Source organism: Anomaloglossus baeobatrachus, chromosome 6, assembly GCF_048569485.1.
Source record: "Anomaloglossus baeobatrachus isolate aAnoBae1 chromosome 6, aAnoBae1.hap1, whole genome shotgun sequence".
NCBI lineage: Eukaryota > Metazoa > Chordata > Amphibia > Anura > Aromobatidae > Anomaloglossus > Anomaloglossus baeobatrachus.
The window spans coordinates 245,554,737-245,571,752 of NC_134358.1; the positions used below are offsets into that span (position 1 = coordinate 245,554,737).

At 51.1% G+C, this 17,016-nt stretch overlaps 1 protein-coding gene across 1 annotated transcript in view; it reads right to left on the reverse strand.

The window, feature by feature from the left end:
• Positions 1 to 10,926, reverse strand: part of SNRNP48 (small nuclear ribonucleoprotein U11/U12 subunit 48) — a 72,011-nt gene extending 61,085 nt beyond the window's left edge. Inside the window, exons 1-4 of the mRNA XM_075314782.1 lie at positions 10,758 to 10,926; positions 9,134 to 9,241; positions 8,935 to 8,995; positions 7,819 to 7,899 (exon numbers count right to left, since the gene is read on the reverse strand). Coding sequence (XP_075170897.1) covers positions 7,819 to 7,899; positions 8,935 to 8,995; positions 9,134 to 9,241; positions 10,758 to 10,892 — 385 coding nt within the window. The 5' untranslated portion in view covers positions 10,893 to 10,926. The remainder of the gene's footprint in view (positions 1 to 7,818; positions 7,900 to 8,934; positions 8,996 to 9,133; positions 9,242 to 10,757) is intronic.
• Positions 10,927 to 17,016: the final 6,090 nt, after the last annotated feature.

Below are 17,016 nucleotides of genomic sequence, written 5' to 3' on the forward strand. Positions count from 1 at the left end.
ACATCGACCTCTTGTCCCATTTGCGGAGAATGTCCCATTGGAGTGGACGCAGATGAAATTGCGCAAAGGGAACTGCCTCCATTGCTGCCACCATCTTCCCCAGGAAGTGCATGAGGCGCCTCAAGGGGTGCGACTGGGCCCGAAGAACGGATTGCACCCCTGTTTGCAGCGACCGCTGTTTGTCCAGCGGTAGCTTGACTATTGCTGAGAGAGTATGAAACTCCATCCCGAGGTACGTCAGTGACTGGGTCGGAGTCAATTTTGACTTTGGGAAATTGATGATCCACCCGAACCTCTGGAGAGTCTCCAGAGCAACGGTCAGACTGTGTTGACAAGCCACCCGGGAGGGTGCCTTGACTAGGAGATCGTCTAGGTACGGGATCACCGAGTGGCCCTGAGAGTGTAGGACTGCCACAACGGATGCCATGACCTTGGTGAAGACCCGTGGGGCTGTCGCCAGGCCGAAAGGCAGTGCCACAAACTGAAGGTGTTCGTCCCCAATGGCGAAACGCAGGAAGCGTTGATGCTCTGGAGCGATCGGCACATGGAGATAGACATCAAAGATGCCTATTGATGCTAGGAAGTCTCCTTGGGACATCGAAGCGATGACAGATCGGAGGGATTCCATGCGAAACCGCCTGGTTCTCACATGTCTGTTGAGCAATTTGAGGTCCAAAACGGGACGGAATGAGCCGTCCTTTTTTGGCACCACGAACAGGTTGGAGTAAAAACCGCGACCGCGTTCCTGAAGGGGGACGGGGATCACCACTCCCTCTGTCTTCAGAGTGTCCACCGCCTGAAAAAGCGCAACGGTTCGCTCGGGGGGCGGAGATGTTCTGAAAAAACGAGTCGGAGGACGAGAGTGAACTCTATCCTGTAACCGTGAGACAGAATGTCTCTCACCCATCGGTCTTGGACATGTGGCCACCAGGCGTCGCAAAAGCGGGAGAGCCTGCCACCGACCGAGGATGCGGTTTGGGGAGGCCGAAAGTCATGAGGAGGCCGCCTTGGAGACGGTGCCTCCGGCGGTCTTTGGAGGACGTGACTTAGACCGCCATGCTGAAGAGTTCCTCTGGCTCTTCTGTGGCCTGTTGGACGAGGAGGATTGGGATCTGGCTGAGGGCCGAAAGGACCGAAACCTCGCTTGAACTTTCCGTTGCTGTGGTCTGTTTGGTTTGGGCTGGGGTAAGAACGAGTCCTTTCCCTTGGATTGCTTAATAATTTCATCCAATCGCTCGCCAAACAATCGGTCGCCAGAAAAAGGCAAACCGGTCAAGAACTTTTTGGAAGCAGAGTCTGCCTTCCATTCGCGTAGCCACATGGCCCTGCGGACTGCCACCGAATTGGCGGATGCTACCCCTGTACGGCTAGCCGAGTCCAGGACAGCATTCATGGCGTAGGATGCAAATACCGACGCCTGAGAAGTCAAAGATGCTACTTGTGGCGCAGCGGTACGTGTGACCGCATTAATCTCAGACAGACAAGCTGAGATAGCCTGGAGTGCCCACACTGCTGCAAAGGCTGGGGCAAAAGACGCGCCTATGGCTTCATAGATGGATTTCAGTAGGAGCTCTATCTGCCTGTCCGTGGCATCCTTGAGCGATGCACCGTCAGCCACTGCTACTACGGATCTAGCCGCCAGTCTAGAGACTGGAGGATCCACCTTGGGACATTGAGCCCAACCCTTAACTACGTCAGAGGGGAAGGGGTAACGTGTGTCATTAAGGCGTTTAGTAAAGCGCTTGTCCGGGAAAGCCCTGTGCTTCTGGACAGCATCTCTTAAGTTAGTGTGATCGAAGAAAGCACTCCGAGTACGTTTAGGAAACCTAAACTGGTGTTTCTCCTGTTGTGAAGCCGCATCCTCTACAAGTGGAGTTGGAGGAGAAAGATCTAGCACCTGGTTGATGGACGCTATAAGGTCATTTACTATGGCGTCCCCTTCAGGTGTATCAAGATTGAGAGCAAGGTCAGGGTCAGAGTCCTGGGCTGCGACCTCCGCCTCATCCTCTAGAGAGTCCTCAAGCTGAGACCCCGAACAGCGTGATGAAGTCGGGGAAGATTCTAAGCGAGCTCGCTTAGCTGGTCTGGGACTGCGGTCCGTGCCGGAGTCCTCCACGTAATAACTAGAGGCCACACCAGGAGCACGCTTCGTCGCAGACCGAGAGGGGCCTGGGGGTGATCCCGCATTGTAGCATAGCCGCACAAGAGGTACAGGTAGCAAAATAACCCTGTGTCTTGGCACCCTTGCTCCTTGTGAACGACATGCTGTTGTCTCCCAGGAGCGTGATCACTGAGGGTATATAGCCACAAGCTAACAGCCGAACCGAGAAAATGTATACAAATATAATTATATATATATATATATATATATATATATATATATATATATATATATATATATATATATATATATATATATATATATATATATATATATATATATATATATATATATATATATTATATACACATATACATACACATATACATACATATACATATATATACATATATATATACATACATACATATATATATATATATATATATATATATATATATATATATATATATATATATATATATATATATACATATATATACATATATATATATATATATATATATACACAGTTCAGCACCCAAGGGGGACCAGCACCGGGTAGCCGGTGTGGCTTACCGACCGCTCAAGCGGTGTGTGGCCACCAGATTCCCTGCCTCAAGTCTCCCAGAGCTGCAGCCAGAAGTCCTCCACCGGCAGAATGTGCTTAAAACATGGCTGTCGGCGTTCACAGGGGAGGAGGGAGCCGTGGGCGTAACTAAAAAAGTGCGGGAATCTGGTGCCCCAGAGTGATTAGTGAGGGGGGAGGAGGACAGCTAAGTGTGCTCCAGCCCTCACTGTCGGCGTCAGACCGACCGTCCCGCCCTTACCCCTGACTGGCAGGCCCAGGGGCGGGAGTTTAATGCACTAGGCCGCAAAAGCCAGTGACTAAAGTGAAAACCGCGGCCGGCAAGCAGGCACGGTCGGCGCGGTAGTCCCGGTCTAAAACCAACACCGCAGTCGCTGCAGCGTCTGAGGCCAAGGTGCTCCATGCACCGTCCCAAAGGGGACACAGAGTACCTGTAGATGCAGGGTCCTGTCCCTGACGATACTCAGTCTCCTGTCCGGCAGATTCCCCCAGGGGCTGCGGAGGGAGCCCGGTCTCAGTGCCTGGATGACCGGTTAGGATCCCACTTCACCCAGAGCCCCTAAGGCAGGGGTGGGGAACCTCTGGCCCGCGGGCCGTATACGGCCCGTGACGACTTTTTATGCGGCCCCCGGGCACATTCCCGGGGACCATTGTGCTTTGGTGGCAGCCGCGCTTTTCCCGGCTGCCGGCCCTTTAAATCCCACAGCCTGATGCCCTGTGGGTAGATGCTAGAATGTACGGGCTCTCTCCAGATCCTGACTTCCAGGACCTGACTGCAGCCCATACATTCTAGGCTTATCCCCGGCATGTGTGCTCTGGTGGGCGGGTAAGCAGCACGCTGCGATAAAGTCACACAGAAGAGCTGCAGCAGGTTTACCAGCCTCCCGGACCTGCTGTGTGTGTGTGTGAGACTCTCCCTCCCCCTCACTGCGAGTACTCAACCCATCGCTGCCCCCCCCCCCCCCGCTCAGTGCTGTGTACACCCTCGTACTGTGTGTACCCCCCAATGCTGTATGTACCCCCCAATGCTGTGTGTACCCCCTCGTGCTGTATGTACCCCCCAATGCTGTGTACCCCCTTGTGCTGTATGTACCCCCTAGTGCAGTGTGTACCCCCTAGTACAGTGTGTACCCCCTAGTACAGTGAGTACCCCCTAATGCTGTGTGTACCCCCTAATGCTGTGTGTACCCCCTAATGCTGTGTGTACCCCTTAATGCTGTGTGTACCCCCTCGTGCTGTGTACCCCCTCGTGCTGTGTACCCCCTCGTGCTGTGTACCCCCTCGTGCTGTGTGTACCCCCTCATGCTGTGTGTACCCCCTCATGCTGTGTACCTCCTAGTACAGTGTGTACCCCCCAGGTGCTGTGTGTACCCCCAGGTGCTGTGTGTACCCCCTAGTGCTGTGTGTACCCCCTAGTGCTGTGTACACCCCAGTGCTGTGTGTACCCCCTCGTGCTATGTGCCCCCTAGTGCAGTGTGTACCACCTAGTGCAGCGAGTACCCCCTAGTACAGTGAGTACCCCTTAATGCTGTGTGTACCCCTTAATGCTGTGTGTACCCCCTAATGCTGTGTACCCCTTAATGCTGTGTGTACCCCTTAATGCTGTGTGTACCCCCTCGTGCTGTGTACCCCCTCGTGCTGTGTACCCCCTCGTGCTGTGTGTACCCCCTCATGCTGTGTACCTCCTAGTACAGTGTGTACCCCCCAGTGCTGTGTACCCCCAGGTGCTGTGTGTACCCCCTAGTGCTGTGTGTACCCCCTAATGCTGTGTACACCCCAGTGCTGTGTACCCCCTCAGCGCGGTGTAACCCCTCACTGCTGTCCGTGCCCCCCCTAGTGCTGTCTGTACCCCCTGGGTGATGTCTATGCCCCCACACCAGTGCTGTCCGCACCACCTAATGCTGTCCATGCTGCCACCAGTGCTGTCCATGCCACGGTGAGTGCTGCCTGTGTCCCCCTTATGCTGTCCATGCTCCCCAGTGCTGTGTGCCACCCCTCAGTGCTCTTAACTCGCTACTGCTGTCTGTACCCTCCCACTGCTTTCTATGCTCCCCAGTCCGTGCTCTCCTATTGATGTCTATGTTCCCCCAGACCTGTCTGTCTCCCTAATGCTGCCACCCAGTGCAGTGCGTGCTGCCACCCAGTGCAGTGCGTGCTGCCACCCAGTGCAGTGCGTGCTGCCACCCAGTGCAGTGCGTGCTGCCACCCAGTGCAGTGCGTGCTGCCACCCAGTGCTGTGCGTGTCCCCAGTCATGTCTGTGCCACCGCCAGGGCTGTCCATGCCCCCTACTGATGTATATGCCCCAGCCCCTCCTGTGATGTATATGCCCCAGCTCCTCCTGTGATGTATATGCCCCAGCCCCTCCTGTGATGTATATGCCCCAGCCCCTCCTGTGATGTATATGCCCCAGCCCCTTCTGTGATGTATATGCCTCAGCCCCTCCTGTGATGTATATGCCCCAGCCCCTCCTGTGATGTATATGCCCCAGCCCCTCCTGTGATGTATATGCCCCAGCCCCTCCTGTGATGTATATGCCCCAGCCCCTCCTGTGATGTATATGCCCCAGCCCCTCCTGTGATGTATATGCCCCAGCCCCTCCTGTGATGTATATGCCCCAGCCCCTCCTGTGATGTATATGCCCCAGCCCCTCCTGTGATGTATATGCCCCAGCCCCTCCTGTGATGTATATGCCCCAGCCCCTTCTGTGATGTATATGCCCCAGCCCCTCCTGTGATGTATATGCCCCAGCCCCTCCTGTGATGTATATGCCCCAGCCCCTCCTGTGATGTATATGCCCCAGCCCCTCCTGTGATGTGTACTCCCAGTGTCTCCTGTAATTTATGCGCCCTGGCCCCTCCTGTGATGTGTATGCCCCCAGCATCTCCAGACAGAGACAAACCTGGAAAAGCAGCTGTGAGAAACAAGATGATCAATATCACCGAACATTACAATCGCACCAAAGAGAAGCAGCTCCGGCCACCACAATAGGGGTGAGTTAATCGTTTGACCAAATATAGCAGGGTTATTTTTCAGGTTGATAATGTTGTGCGGCCCCCAAAGGTTAGTAGGAAATTCCAAATGGCCCCCGGCAGTAAAAAGGTTCCCCACCCCTGCCCTAAGGGATGGGGAAGGAAAACAGCATGTGGCTCCTGCCTTTGTACCCGCAATGGGTACCTCAACCTTAACAACACCGCCGACTCAGTGGGGTGAGAAGGGAGCATGCCGGGGGCCCTCTTTTCTTCCATCCGATATAATCAGCAGCTGCTGCTGACTAAAATGTGGAGCATTGTGTGAATGTGTGCCTCCTTCAACACAAAGCATAAAACTGATGGGCCCGTGATGCACGGGAGGGTGTATAGGCAGAGGGGAGGGGTTACACTTTTTAAAGTGTAATACTTTGTGTGGCCTCCGGAGGCAGAAGCTATACACCCAATTGTCTGGGTCTCCCAATGGAGCGACAAAGAAATTCCGCAGGCACTGAAATATTACCGCACCCGCGGTAAAAAAACGCGGCAAACCGCACCCGAAAACCGCATGTGGTTTGCTGCGGTATTGCCGCGGTTTTGCCGCGTGCGGGTTGGTATGTGCTTTATTGCATTCAATGCAATAAAGCACATTGAAAAGAAAAAAAAAAATTTCCTTCTTAGATAGTAGATAGATAAAGAGACAGAAGAATAGATAGAGGGATAGATAGACAGAGGACAGATCGCTGCATTTCACATGGTCGGCAGTGAGTTCACATTACCGGCCGTGGGAAATGACCGGTAATTACCTCTGCTGTCTGCTGTATTCATTCAGCGCTGTGTCTATGTCAGTCGCGGCTGGATGTAAGCAGTGCAGGACCTGTGGATTACGTCGGAGCTTTGTTTCGGGAGGGGTTAATAAAATGGTGAACAAGGCTTGTTTGTGTTTTATTTAAAATAAAGGATTTTTCTGTGTGTTTTATTCACTTTACTTACGGGTTGATCATGTCAGCTGTCACATAGACGCTGCCATTATCAAGCCTGGAGTTAATGGCGGTGATCTGCCACCATTAAGTCCTTGTATTACCCTGACTGCCACTGCTACACGGCGGCAGGAAGAGCCGGGGACACGCCGGTACTGCCGCATAATGCATGCGACAGTCCCGGGGCAGCTGCGGCTGATATTCTTGGCTGCAGGAGGGGGAGTGAGGCGGGGGACATTAACCCTGCCCCTCTCCCTCCCCAGCCTGAGAATACCGGGCCGCCGCTGTGTGCTTACCTCAACTGGACGGTAAATATACAGCGGAGCCCACGTGTTTTTTTTTCTATATTTCCGTTTGCTTTCTATGTGTGTTCTATGTGTCTGTGTTCTATGTCTGTGATGTGTGTGTGTTTACTCTCTGCTTTGCTTCCTCTTCCTGTAATGACATCACTTCCTTGCAAAACCGCAGGCAGGCGATGTACATTACCGGAGGTAAACCGCGAAATACCGCAGGGAATAACGCAGGAAAACGCAGTGAACTGCACAGAATTTGCTGCCTGCGTTATTCCCTGCGGGATTTCACGATTACATTGGAGTCAATGGAGTGAAATCCCGCAGCGACGTGCGGAAAAGAAGTGACATGCAATTGTTTTTGCTGCAGGAATCCCGCAGCAAAACATGCAGCTGTCAAAATCCGCCTAGTGCGCACAGGATTTTTTTTTCCCATAGGTTTTGCTGGTGATTCACTGCAGAGATACATGCAGCAAATCCACAGAAAATCCGCGGTAAAATCCGGTAAGTGCGCACATAGCCTTAGAGCAAGGTGTATTCAGTAAGTTCAGACCATTGTCTATTTCCTCAGATATCTTTTTGTGAGTGAAAAGTATTGCAGATCTTTAGAATATTTTGACATTGTGCTGCCGATCTGATGTTTGTGCCCCCTACACACAGAGATCATTTCTCATTTTCATTTAAATATCTGTGTTTATGCAATTTTAATCCTTTTTCCTGAATAAAAATTTTATATGCTTGTTACAATGGTTTCCTTTGGATATTTTTTGGGGCTTTCTGACTTTTTATACTCAGAGGTATCACATATCCTTCAATGATGTTATGTCCTTTTTGAGAGGAGTGTGAACATTGCTGGGAGATATGGTATAGCCACAGCATAAAGCCACTTACTTTTGTCCCACGACTTAGCGTCACTTATGGAAGGAGCATTATTCCGGGCATCTTTTATTATCTGACACTGCTTAGACTTATCTGTAAGGATGAAAACATTATCAGAATTACCATGCAATACGATTTATTTCTAATATACAATTTAGATGCTATGATGACATGCGCTTTTCTGATATCAGCTGGAAGTGCAAAGGGTTTTCCACAGGATCCAAGAGCTGCTTCATCCGTAATAAGAGAACTCTACTGGTAGCTGGATTTCACAATGTATCTCTAAGGGTACGGTTCTACTAGCATATAGCTTCCGATGTGAGAGCATCAGAAGCGATATGATAATGACCCTCTGCTGCATGCGTCAGCTGAGGGTCATGCGATGCGATCTTGAGATCGGATCACAGCTGTGGAGAAGAGGGAGGGAGCACTTTCTCCCCATCTCCTCCGCTGCCTGCCTCTGCGTACATTGCACTGCACTTGGATTACATGAGAGTGCAGTGCGATGTTTCACACGCTCCCATAGACTTGTATGGGGGTGCGTGAGCCGAGACTCGCTGCCAAGCACAGCATGCTGCAATTCATTCCGCATGCCGCTATGGCATGAGAAATCAATCACGGATGGACACTGCCCCATAGTTTGCACTAGAGGGAGAGCAATCTGATGTTTCATCAGATCGCACTCCTCTGTGCAAAACAGAACCAAGGCCTAACAGCAAGAATTCAATTTAAACACTTAAGGCTGGGATCCAGTAGCCACAGGTCTACTGACCAGAACTTAGCCTCATAGGCACATGCCAGACTATCCGTGTTTTATGCCATGAATGATGACAGATGGGGCCTAATGTTCCTTTCTTCGAGATCTGGTGGCCATTCAGCATTATGCCCTATGTGAACTCTCCCATAGACAGGACCGCATGCACACCACTTCTCTGCACACACGGACACTATTTTGAGCCTTGTCTTATAGATCCAGAATAAACGTTGGTAAAAGGAATATTTCTTTAAAATGAGTCAGGAACTTTCTTAGTGCTACATTGCCAAATATGATTCTTATTAGCAGTCCCAAGTAATGAGGGAAGTCATACAATTCCCAGTCCTGCACAGAGAAGACAAATTCATACATACCCATAGCAATGGAGGTCACCTTGGCTTTTTCATAGAAAAACTGTGGCTCATATACAACTGCCTGTGTATAAAAAGAACAGGAATAGACAATGCTGTTCAATCCTTATGGACAATCAAATTAAAATTTTACAAAGATTAAAAAAATAAATAAAATAAAAAAAAGCATAATTGGTGTCCAACCCGGGAGAGGGACCCTTACCTCCTCCTTGCTGTACCCCATCTGACGACGCCTGCATAGGACCAGATGCTTCTCCAGAGACGCCTCCGGCATCCTGTGATTAGAGTCGTATGGACACACTGCCGGCTCCTAATGGGAGGAAACAGTTCATATGACCCCTCCGATTCACCGTATTCTGGCCGCGTTCACATGCAGAGGATGTGCCCATAGGGCTCTACATGTGTCATGCAGTGGAGCTAATTCAGAGATTTCTGTGCAGAATTTGCCCATTATTCTCACAGATGAAGGAGCAATCATAAATCTGTGCGGATTATTCCCCCATAAGTGGAGTATAAGATACACAGATGCAGAATTAAGCAGATCACCAGAAATAACTACTTCTCCAGTTACTGGCTGCCCACAATCGCTCAATATAGGAGCAAAACACTGGGTAGGCGGGTGATTTGGATCATTCATGCCAGCATTAGGATCTACATTCTCAACAGCTCTGTGTAAGCGAGAGATGTGCTGCCGATAACATGATATTCTATGTGCACAGAACCATCATTCTGTGCACGGAAGAGAGATCATCGCAGAACAGGTAGGTAGCAACTATAGAACAAAAGTCCCAGCTAACCCCCCTGAAATACAGAGCTCCCAGGCTGGGCACAGTAGCAATGCCCGCATATAAGCATCCGTTAGAAATATACAGAGCAGGGTACATGATGTTACAGTGCCAGTGTGGCTGGCAAAGTATCATAGGTACAATGGGATGGGCAATTGTATTACATTACTGAGGACACAACAGGGTGGCATGCTGGAATCAGCACCCTGGCATCAGGGCACCCTGGTATAAGGGCACCTTGGCACAAGGCACGCTGGTATATGGGCACCAGGGCACGGTGGTATAAGGGCACCAGGGTACGCTTGTATACGGGCACGCTCGTATACGGGCACCAGGGCACGCTCGTATACGGGCACCAGGGCACGCTCGTATACGGGCACGCTCGTATAAGGGCACCAGGGCACGCTCGTATACGGGCACGCTCGTATAAGGGCACCAGGGCACGCTCGTATACGGGCACCAGGGCACGCTCGTATACGGGCACGCTCGTATACGGGCAGGGCACGCTCGTATAAGGGCACGCTCGTATAAGGGCACGCTCGTATAAGGGCACCAGGGCACGCTCGTATACGGGCACCAGGGCACGCTCGTATACGGGCACGCTCGTATAAGGGCACCAGGGCACGCTCGTATACGGGCACGCTCGTATAAGGGCACCAGGGCACGCTCGTATACGGGCACGCTCGTATAAGGGCACCAGGGCACGCTCGTATAAGGGCACCAGGGCACGCTCGTATAAGGGCACGCTCGTATAAGGGCACCAGGGCACGCTCGTATAAGGGCACGCTCGTATAAGGGCACGCTCGTATAAGGGCACGCTCGTATAAGGGCACGCTCGTATAAGGGCACGCTCGTATAAGGGCACGCTGGTATATGGGCACAGCGGCATCACTGTGTATATGCCTTGTGCTGTGGGGAAGGTCACTGGCTCCGAGCACTCAGCATAGAGGAAAGTATTCTCTCCAGTTGTGCCCCGGACACCCCCGGCCACCAGGCGGCGCAGTACAGCTCAGCTGTGGCTCCTGCACTGGCGATACAGACCTGCTCTCCGGCCGCAGCCTCCTGCTCCCAGCCCAGCTCCTGCAGCAGCTGTGACAGGCGGCCCCGACATCCCTCCGTAAAGTCCTTCAGGTCCTGCACTAGACTGTGCAGACTCCAGTACGCTGAACGCTCCATCACCACAAACGAACATTCACCGGAAACACACCGGAAGAGGCGGGGCGTATTGCGTGTCACACCTCGCTTTCGTTGATTGGTAATAGTTGCTCTCTAGTGGTCGGATTTGTTTATAACAGGGGCGTGTATAAGGCTTTGTGCACACAGCGCCATCTGCTGTTCCGTTTGTATACAAGATCCTATACAATATATGACGAAGGAATATTTTTTTTTCTAAATTCTTTATATTTAATATTTCGAATATAGGTAGGAAAACAGAAGTATCGGAAAAAAGTGGGGTCTATGTAGGGGGAGAGGATTATTGGAGATAAGAGCGTTTATGAAGTTATTTTTATACATATGTTGATGTCATCATTTCATCGGTGGTTGGTGATGAGTGAACACTACCATGCTCGTGCGCTCGGAACTTGTACCAATCAGCGGGACGCTCGGAGGCGCGCGACTCAAGTGCTCCAGTATAATGGAAGTCAATGGGGGAACTAGAGCAATTTTCTTTCCCAGAAAAATGCCCGAGTCCCCCATTGACTTCCATTATACTCATCTACTCAAGTTGAGCCCATCCAAGAATCCAACTGCTCCTAATGAGTACCAAGCATCCAAACATGGTAGTGCTCACTCATCACTAGTGGTCCTTCCACTGGGACCCCACCATTGCCTAGAATGAATGGGATTGTAGCGCTCAGCAAAAATGTTTACATTGGGGGTCCAAATGGTTAGTCCAGCACAAATCTAACATCACACCTGTCTTGTTTTACAAGATTGCCCCCCTTGAAATCAAAGATCGCATCCCAAAATCAAGAACCTGGAAGAAAGCAGCAATAAGAGTGGTAGACAAGGCCCCCAAAATACTGACCACCATGGTGCTTCTTCTCCTACCTGGGTTGATTCTACCATTGTTGATTCAGGGATGGGAACAATGACCTACTTTTGGACACAGTAGCAGAAGTGTAACTGATACTTGCTTGTGGGCCTGCCAGAGGTTGGGAGCACAAATTTTAGGGGGCACAAATGGGGGAGATTACAATGTGGGGGCACGAAAGAGCACAATTATCATGTTACTGTTATGACACATCCGGGGCCTGGGGGTTACTCGTTACCGGGTCGCAGATCCATTTCTGGCATGCTGCGGTGTCGGCAAGGCCCGGTTCCGTGACCCCGGCGGTGTCAGTTAAAGTAAAGAGAGGGATGGTAGTTCATGACGCCACCTGTGGTATGCGGCAAGTTAGGTGCCGCCACTGCGAGATGGGAACCCCCGGGGAAGATAGTGACGCAGCTTGGTTGGTATAGCTCTCCACAGGCAGAGCTGGGCCCCAGGGCTAATGAGGGGGGAAGTAGTAGGTGATGGCGGGGGTGCAGGGCCGGAGGCGTAGGTGAATAACGGAGCGACACAGGGATGCAGTCTCAAGGTTTCTACTCACTATAGCAGGTTCCAAGGTAACATAACTAGTCAGTGACCGCCTTTGGAGTGCTGGGTTCTACTATCAAAGGCTCCAGTCGATCCCGGGGAGTTCAGCGGTCACGTCCGGTGCACCTTTCTTATGCACCTTCCCTGGTTGTCTTCCTGTGCTAACTTCTCTCCTGCCTGTCCCGCGCCTACGCACACAGTGCCCTGAGCCAGTGTCCATGGGCCCTGTCAGGTGGCTTGAAGCTCTATTCCTTCGACCTATGTGGTCAACTTCCAGCGGATTTGTGTGCGGAGTTGGCTTTGGTACTAGATGTGTCCTCAGCCTCTGGTTTTGCTAGCAGAGCACGTTGGTTCTTCTCCTCTAGCCTAGGGACCAGTCCCCATTCTGCGGCCAAGTCCTTCCACTCCGATGCTGTATATGGAACAAGGCCATGGGAGTATGGCGCACTTCCCGTGGTCCCTAGGACCCCTTCTGTCTTACACATGGGTCGAGCTGCACCAGCTCCAGACCACAGGTCTTTACTCCTCCACTGCTGCTTCCAACTTTCTGACACTACAGTGTCCCCAACTCACTAGACTCCACCACCAGGCCCTGTTGGATTAGGGGGTGGGAGGAATCATCACCAGTGGTGGCTATACATAGGCATTAATGGAATCAAGCCCTAACCCTGACCCAGTGGAGAGCTGCTAACTGTGGTGTTGTGTGTTTTGTGCGTAAATCGGTGGATGACCTCTTCCGTTCTCGGGATGGAATACCACACCTCTGGCTGAGATGCAGTACCTCTCTGGCGACTGAAGCCTCAGGGGCGCCACAGTTACATTATGGGACCACAGAGCAGGTACTACTTCTGTGCCGCGCCAGCAGCCAGGCTGCTCAGATCCGGATCCGCGGTGGCTCGAGAGGGCTCCGGACCCGGAGGTCATGCGGCTCCTCAAACGAAGGGGGGCTATTTACAGGGGATGTTGTATAAAGTTCGTGACGCCTCCCGTGGTGTGTGGTAAGGTGGAGTACCACCGCTGCGACTGGGAGTACTCGGTGGCGATGGTGTGGGCAACCAGGTGGGTAGGGGGAAGGCCCCGGGACCCGGTGATGGCGACGGAGAGGTGCCGTTGAGGAGGTAAGGGTCACTTGCGTACTCACTCAGTCCAATAACGCTGACACCGATAACTGTAGTAAACCAAAGTTCTGGACACCGCTGCCACTGAGGGGGAGCACGCCTGGGTCCCGTTTCCGTTGGTGTTGCCTGTTAATCTGTGACCTTTCCCTTGGCACCTTGTTTCTTCTAGTTGGCCCCTTTAGCTTGAAACTAATCGGGTCCCGCTCCCCAGTGTGGCTAACTGAGGGAGCTTGCTCTCAGGGTTCACGCTTGAGATTTCCTGGACCGTGTAGTGGAAAGTCCTATCCCCCTCGTTGTGCTAGTACCCCAATTTTGGACCGGGTGGAGAATGGATCTTGAAGGCTCAGTCCTCATCGGGTAAATTGTCAGGACGCCTGAAGCTACTCCCTGACCTAGGGTCCACGTACCCCGTCGTGCCCTGGCTCCTGCCTGGTGATGGTAAAAGGCCGCCGGCTGTCCTCCTCGACAGTCCGTGGCCCCTTGTCACGATCCCCTGTGACCGGGGTTCCAGCTACTACCAGGCCCAGACCAATGTCTGCTACCTAATAACTCCAAGGAGCCCAGCTCCTGACCTCCTCTCTCTCTGAGAGCTACTTCTCACTAACTGTCTCTGTTCTGCTCCGGACACTCCTGACCCCCCCCTTAACCAACCCCCCAAGTGGGCAACCCTATTCCACTCAGGCCGTCCACTGGTGTGTCTGGTGGGTGTGATGCACAGTGTTCCTAGGATTTGATTAGCTGGTCTAGGCAACATCAATTGTTAGGGACCCGTAACCAAGGAGGAGGTGGATATTGCACAGAAGGGCAGATTGCACAATACGCTGTGACGACCTGATAGGACCGGGCGTCACACTTCCATGTGGGGGCACTATTACTGTGTGAAAGTATAGCATACATGAAGCAGTATTACCATGTAGTGGAACAGAGAGCGTGCTTTTACCATGTGGAGGCACAAGAGAGGACATTTACCATTTCCAGGACACTAACCATTTGCACAGAGGGGGCACCTAATTTTTTGAAGACAAAACATGAATTGTTACTAATGGAGATGTCTAATAGTGTTGGAAGCGCAAAATGAGGGTACTGTTTGTGTACAGAGCAATGGAGTGGCATTATTACAGCCTGTGGAGCTCTGGAGCTAGATCATTATATGCATAGCTCCCAACCATCCTGGAATTAGCGGGATTGTCCTAATTTGGTGGAGCTGTCCCAGGTGGTCAGGGCTTTGTCCCGACATTCACTCTTTTAATCTTTGATGTCTCCTACAGTGAGGTCTTCACTCATGGCTTCCCTACATTGTTCTGTAGCTCCTCTTCCTCAAAGGGCAGGCTCAGCATCTCTGCTCAGTTTACACTAATCAGTGAACGCACGCCAGCATTTTTTTTTTTTGCACTGCTGGAGTGGTGCTTTAAAAGACATCCGACCCCTGTCTTATACTCACCTTCTGAGGGCTTCATCGTCTATCGCCACAGCTTTGTTCGGTATCCAGCAGCTTGTGACCTGCCAGCACGCTCCGGTGTTTCATGGAGTATGCTGACTTCATAACTCAATACATCTCTATGAAACTGTCATTCTGGCTTCGTTCTAGCTCATAGAGATGCATTAAGGCTTTGAGACGTAACCTCAGGCTTCTGGCCAGTCAGAAGTTACTGGCACAAGATGGTATCCTGGGACCAGAGCTGTGTTGGTAAAAAGTAAAGACTCTGGAAAATCAATATATGACAGGGGACTTACATTAAATGTGCCACTCCAGTGCTATAAAAAAAACAAACCCCCAGAGTGGTGCTTTAAATTACTTATATTTGGAGTAGGGCTTGGAAATGGAGGAGTGAGGATGTTCACCGGTCTTCTCCTGCCTCAGGGATGACTTTAGACCCAGCCTGAGTCTTCATAGCTGGCTGGCCTGATAAATTCCAATGACGGCAAAAATGCATAGGAGCATCTCTCTGACAAGTGAATGCCCTTCTGTAGTCTCTCCAACTGGAATTACACGTTACCTTAAAAGCTCTGTGCCTGACTTTGCCTGTGGTTTCCAATGTGGCGACTGTCCACACTGTTTGGCACTTATTCTCCCGGCGCCTGAGTAGGAGAGTCTTGGGGAAATACATTCCTCTCCCCTGCCGCTCACAAAAACACCACAATGAGCAAGGGCAGAAGACCCTTTTAGAGTGTAGAGCACTGATAGTCACGGATACCTCCTTATGCACAAGAGACAGGATCCCACTTCATGAAATGGCGGACAGGAAACGCACACTTACAACAACAAGGTGCATACCTATTGACATAAATAGGTCCTGGACTCCTGCTATTGCATAGATGCTCAGTACCCCTGCTCAAAGTCAAGGCAACATGAAACATAATCCTGCAACTAGCATCATCAGCTCCTCTATAGGTAGCCCATTCCCTGCTTTGCTTTGCTCTTCTCCTTCATCCCCTGGACAGTCAGAGGGATTCCTGTAAGGGAATTCATCTCAGTTGGAAACAGTGTGGGAAAAGCTCAGAGCTCGTATTTGTGCCATACCAACAAAAGAGTACATGGAGAACTATATTTCCAGGCTTGAATGTTCATATAGTGCCGAGGCTACAGCTATGAGAGGAGAGTTGCAGCAGTTATCAAAGAGGGTTTCTGACGCAAAAGAGCACACAGAATCTATTACAAAAAGTAAATGTTCAAGAACTGGCCATTTCATCTCTTTCATATCACTTAAGGGCCATTTACACGCTGCGACATCGCTAACGATATATTGTCGGGGTCACGGTGTTTGTGACGCACATCCGGCGTCGTTAACAACATCGCAGCATGTAACACCTATGAGTGACCTTAAACGATCGCAAAAGAGGCAAAAATCGTTGGTCTGTGGCACGCCATTCATTTACCAAAAATCATTCTCTGGTCAGTAGCGAGGTTGTTTGTCGTTCCTGCGGCAGCACACATCGCTATGTGTGACACCGCAGGAGCGACAAACATCTCCTTACCTGCGTCCACCGGCAATGAGGAAGGAAGGAGGTGGGCAGCATGTTTCGGCTGCTCATCTCCGCCCCCCCTCTTCTATTGGACCGCCGTTTTGTGACGTCGCAGTGACGCCGAACGCACGTCCCCCTTGAAGAAGGGATTGTTCAGCGGTCACAGCGACATCGCTGAAAAGGTATGTGCGTGTGACGCTGCCGTAGCGATAATGTTCGCTACGGCAGCGATCACCAAATGTCGCACGAACGATGGGGGCGGGTGCTATCGCTAGCGATGTCGCAGCGTGTAAAGAGTACCTAGTAGATCTTCTAGATAACATTGAGAATAGGAGAAGATGCAATATCAGGATCAGGGGTCTTCCAGAAATGTTAGAACAACATAAACTGGAGGAGTCCTTTGCGTTATCTATCTAACTCCATTTTTATTGTTTCCCGACCTATGGAGTTGGAATTGAACAGAACTCACAGGTCCCTGGGTCCAAGAGCCAGTGACGTAGATAAACCAAGAAATGTGATATGCTAAGTCCATAGATATAAGGGGAAGGAGAGTATTCTATCTAAACGCCGCAATATGGATTCTATCATTTATTAAGAGCAAAACGTTCAGCATATGCCCAATCTGTATGTCACACTC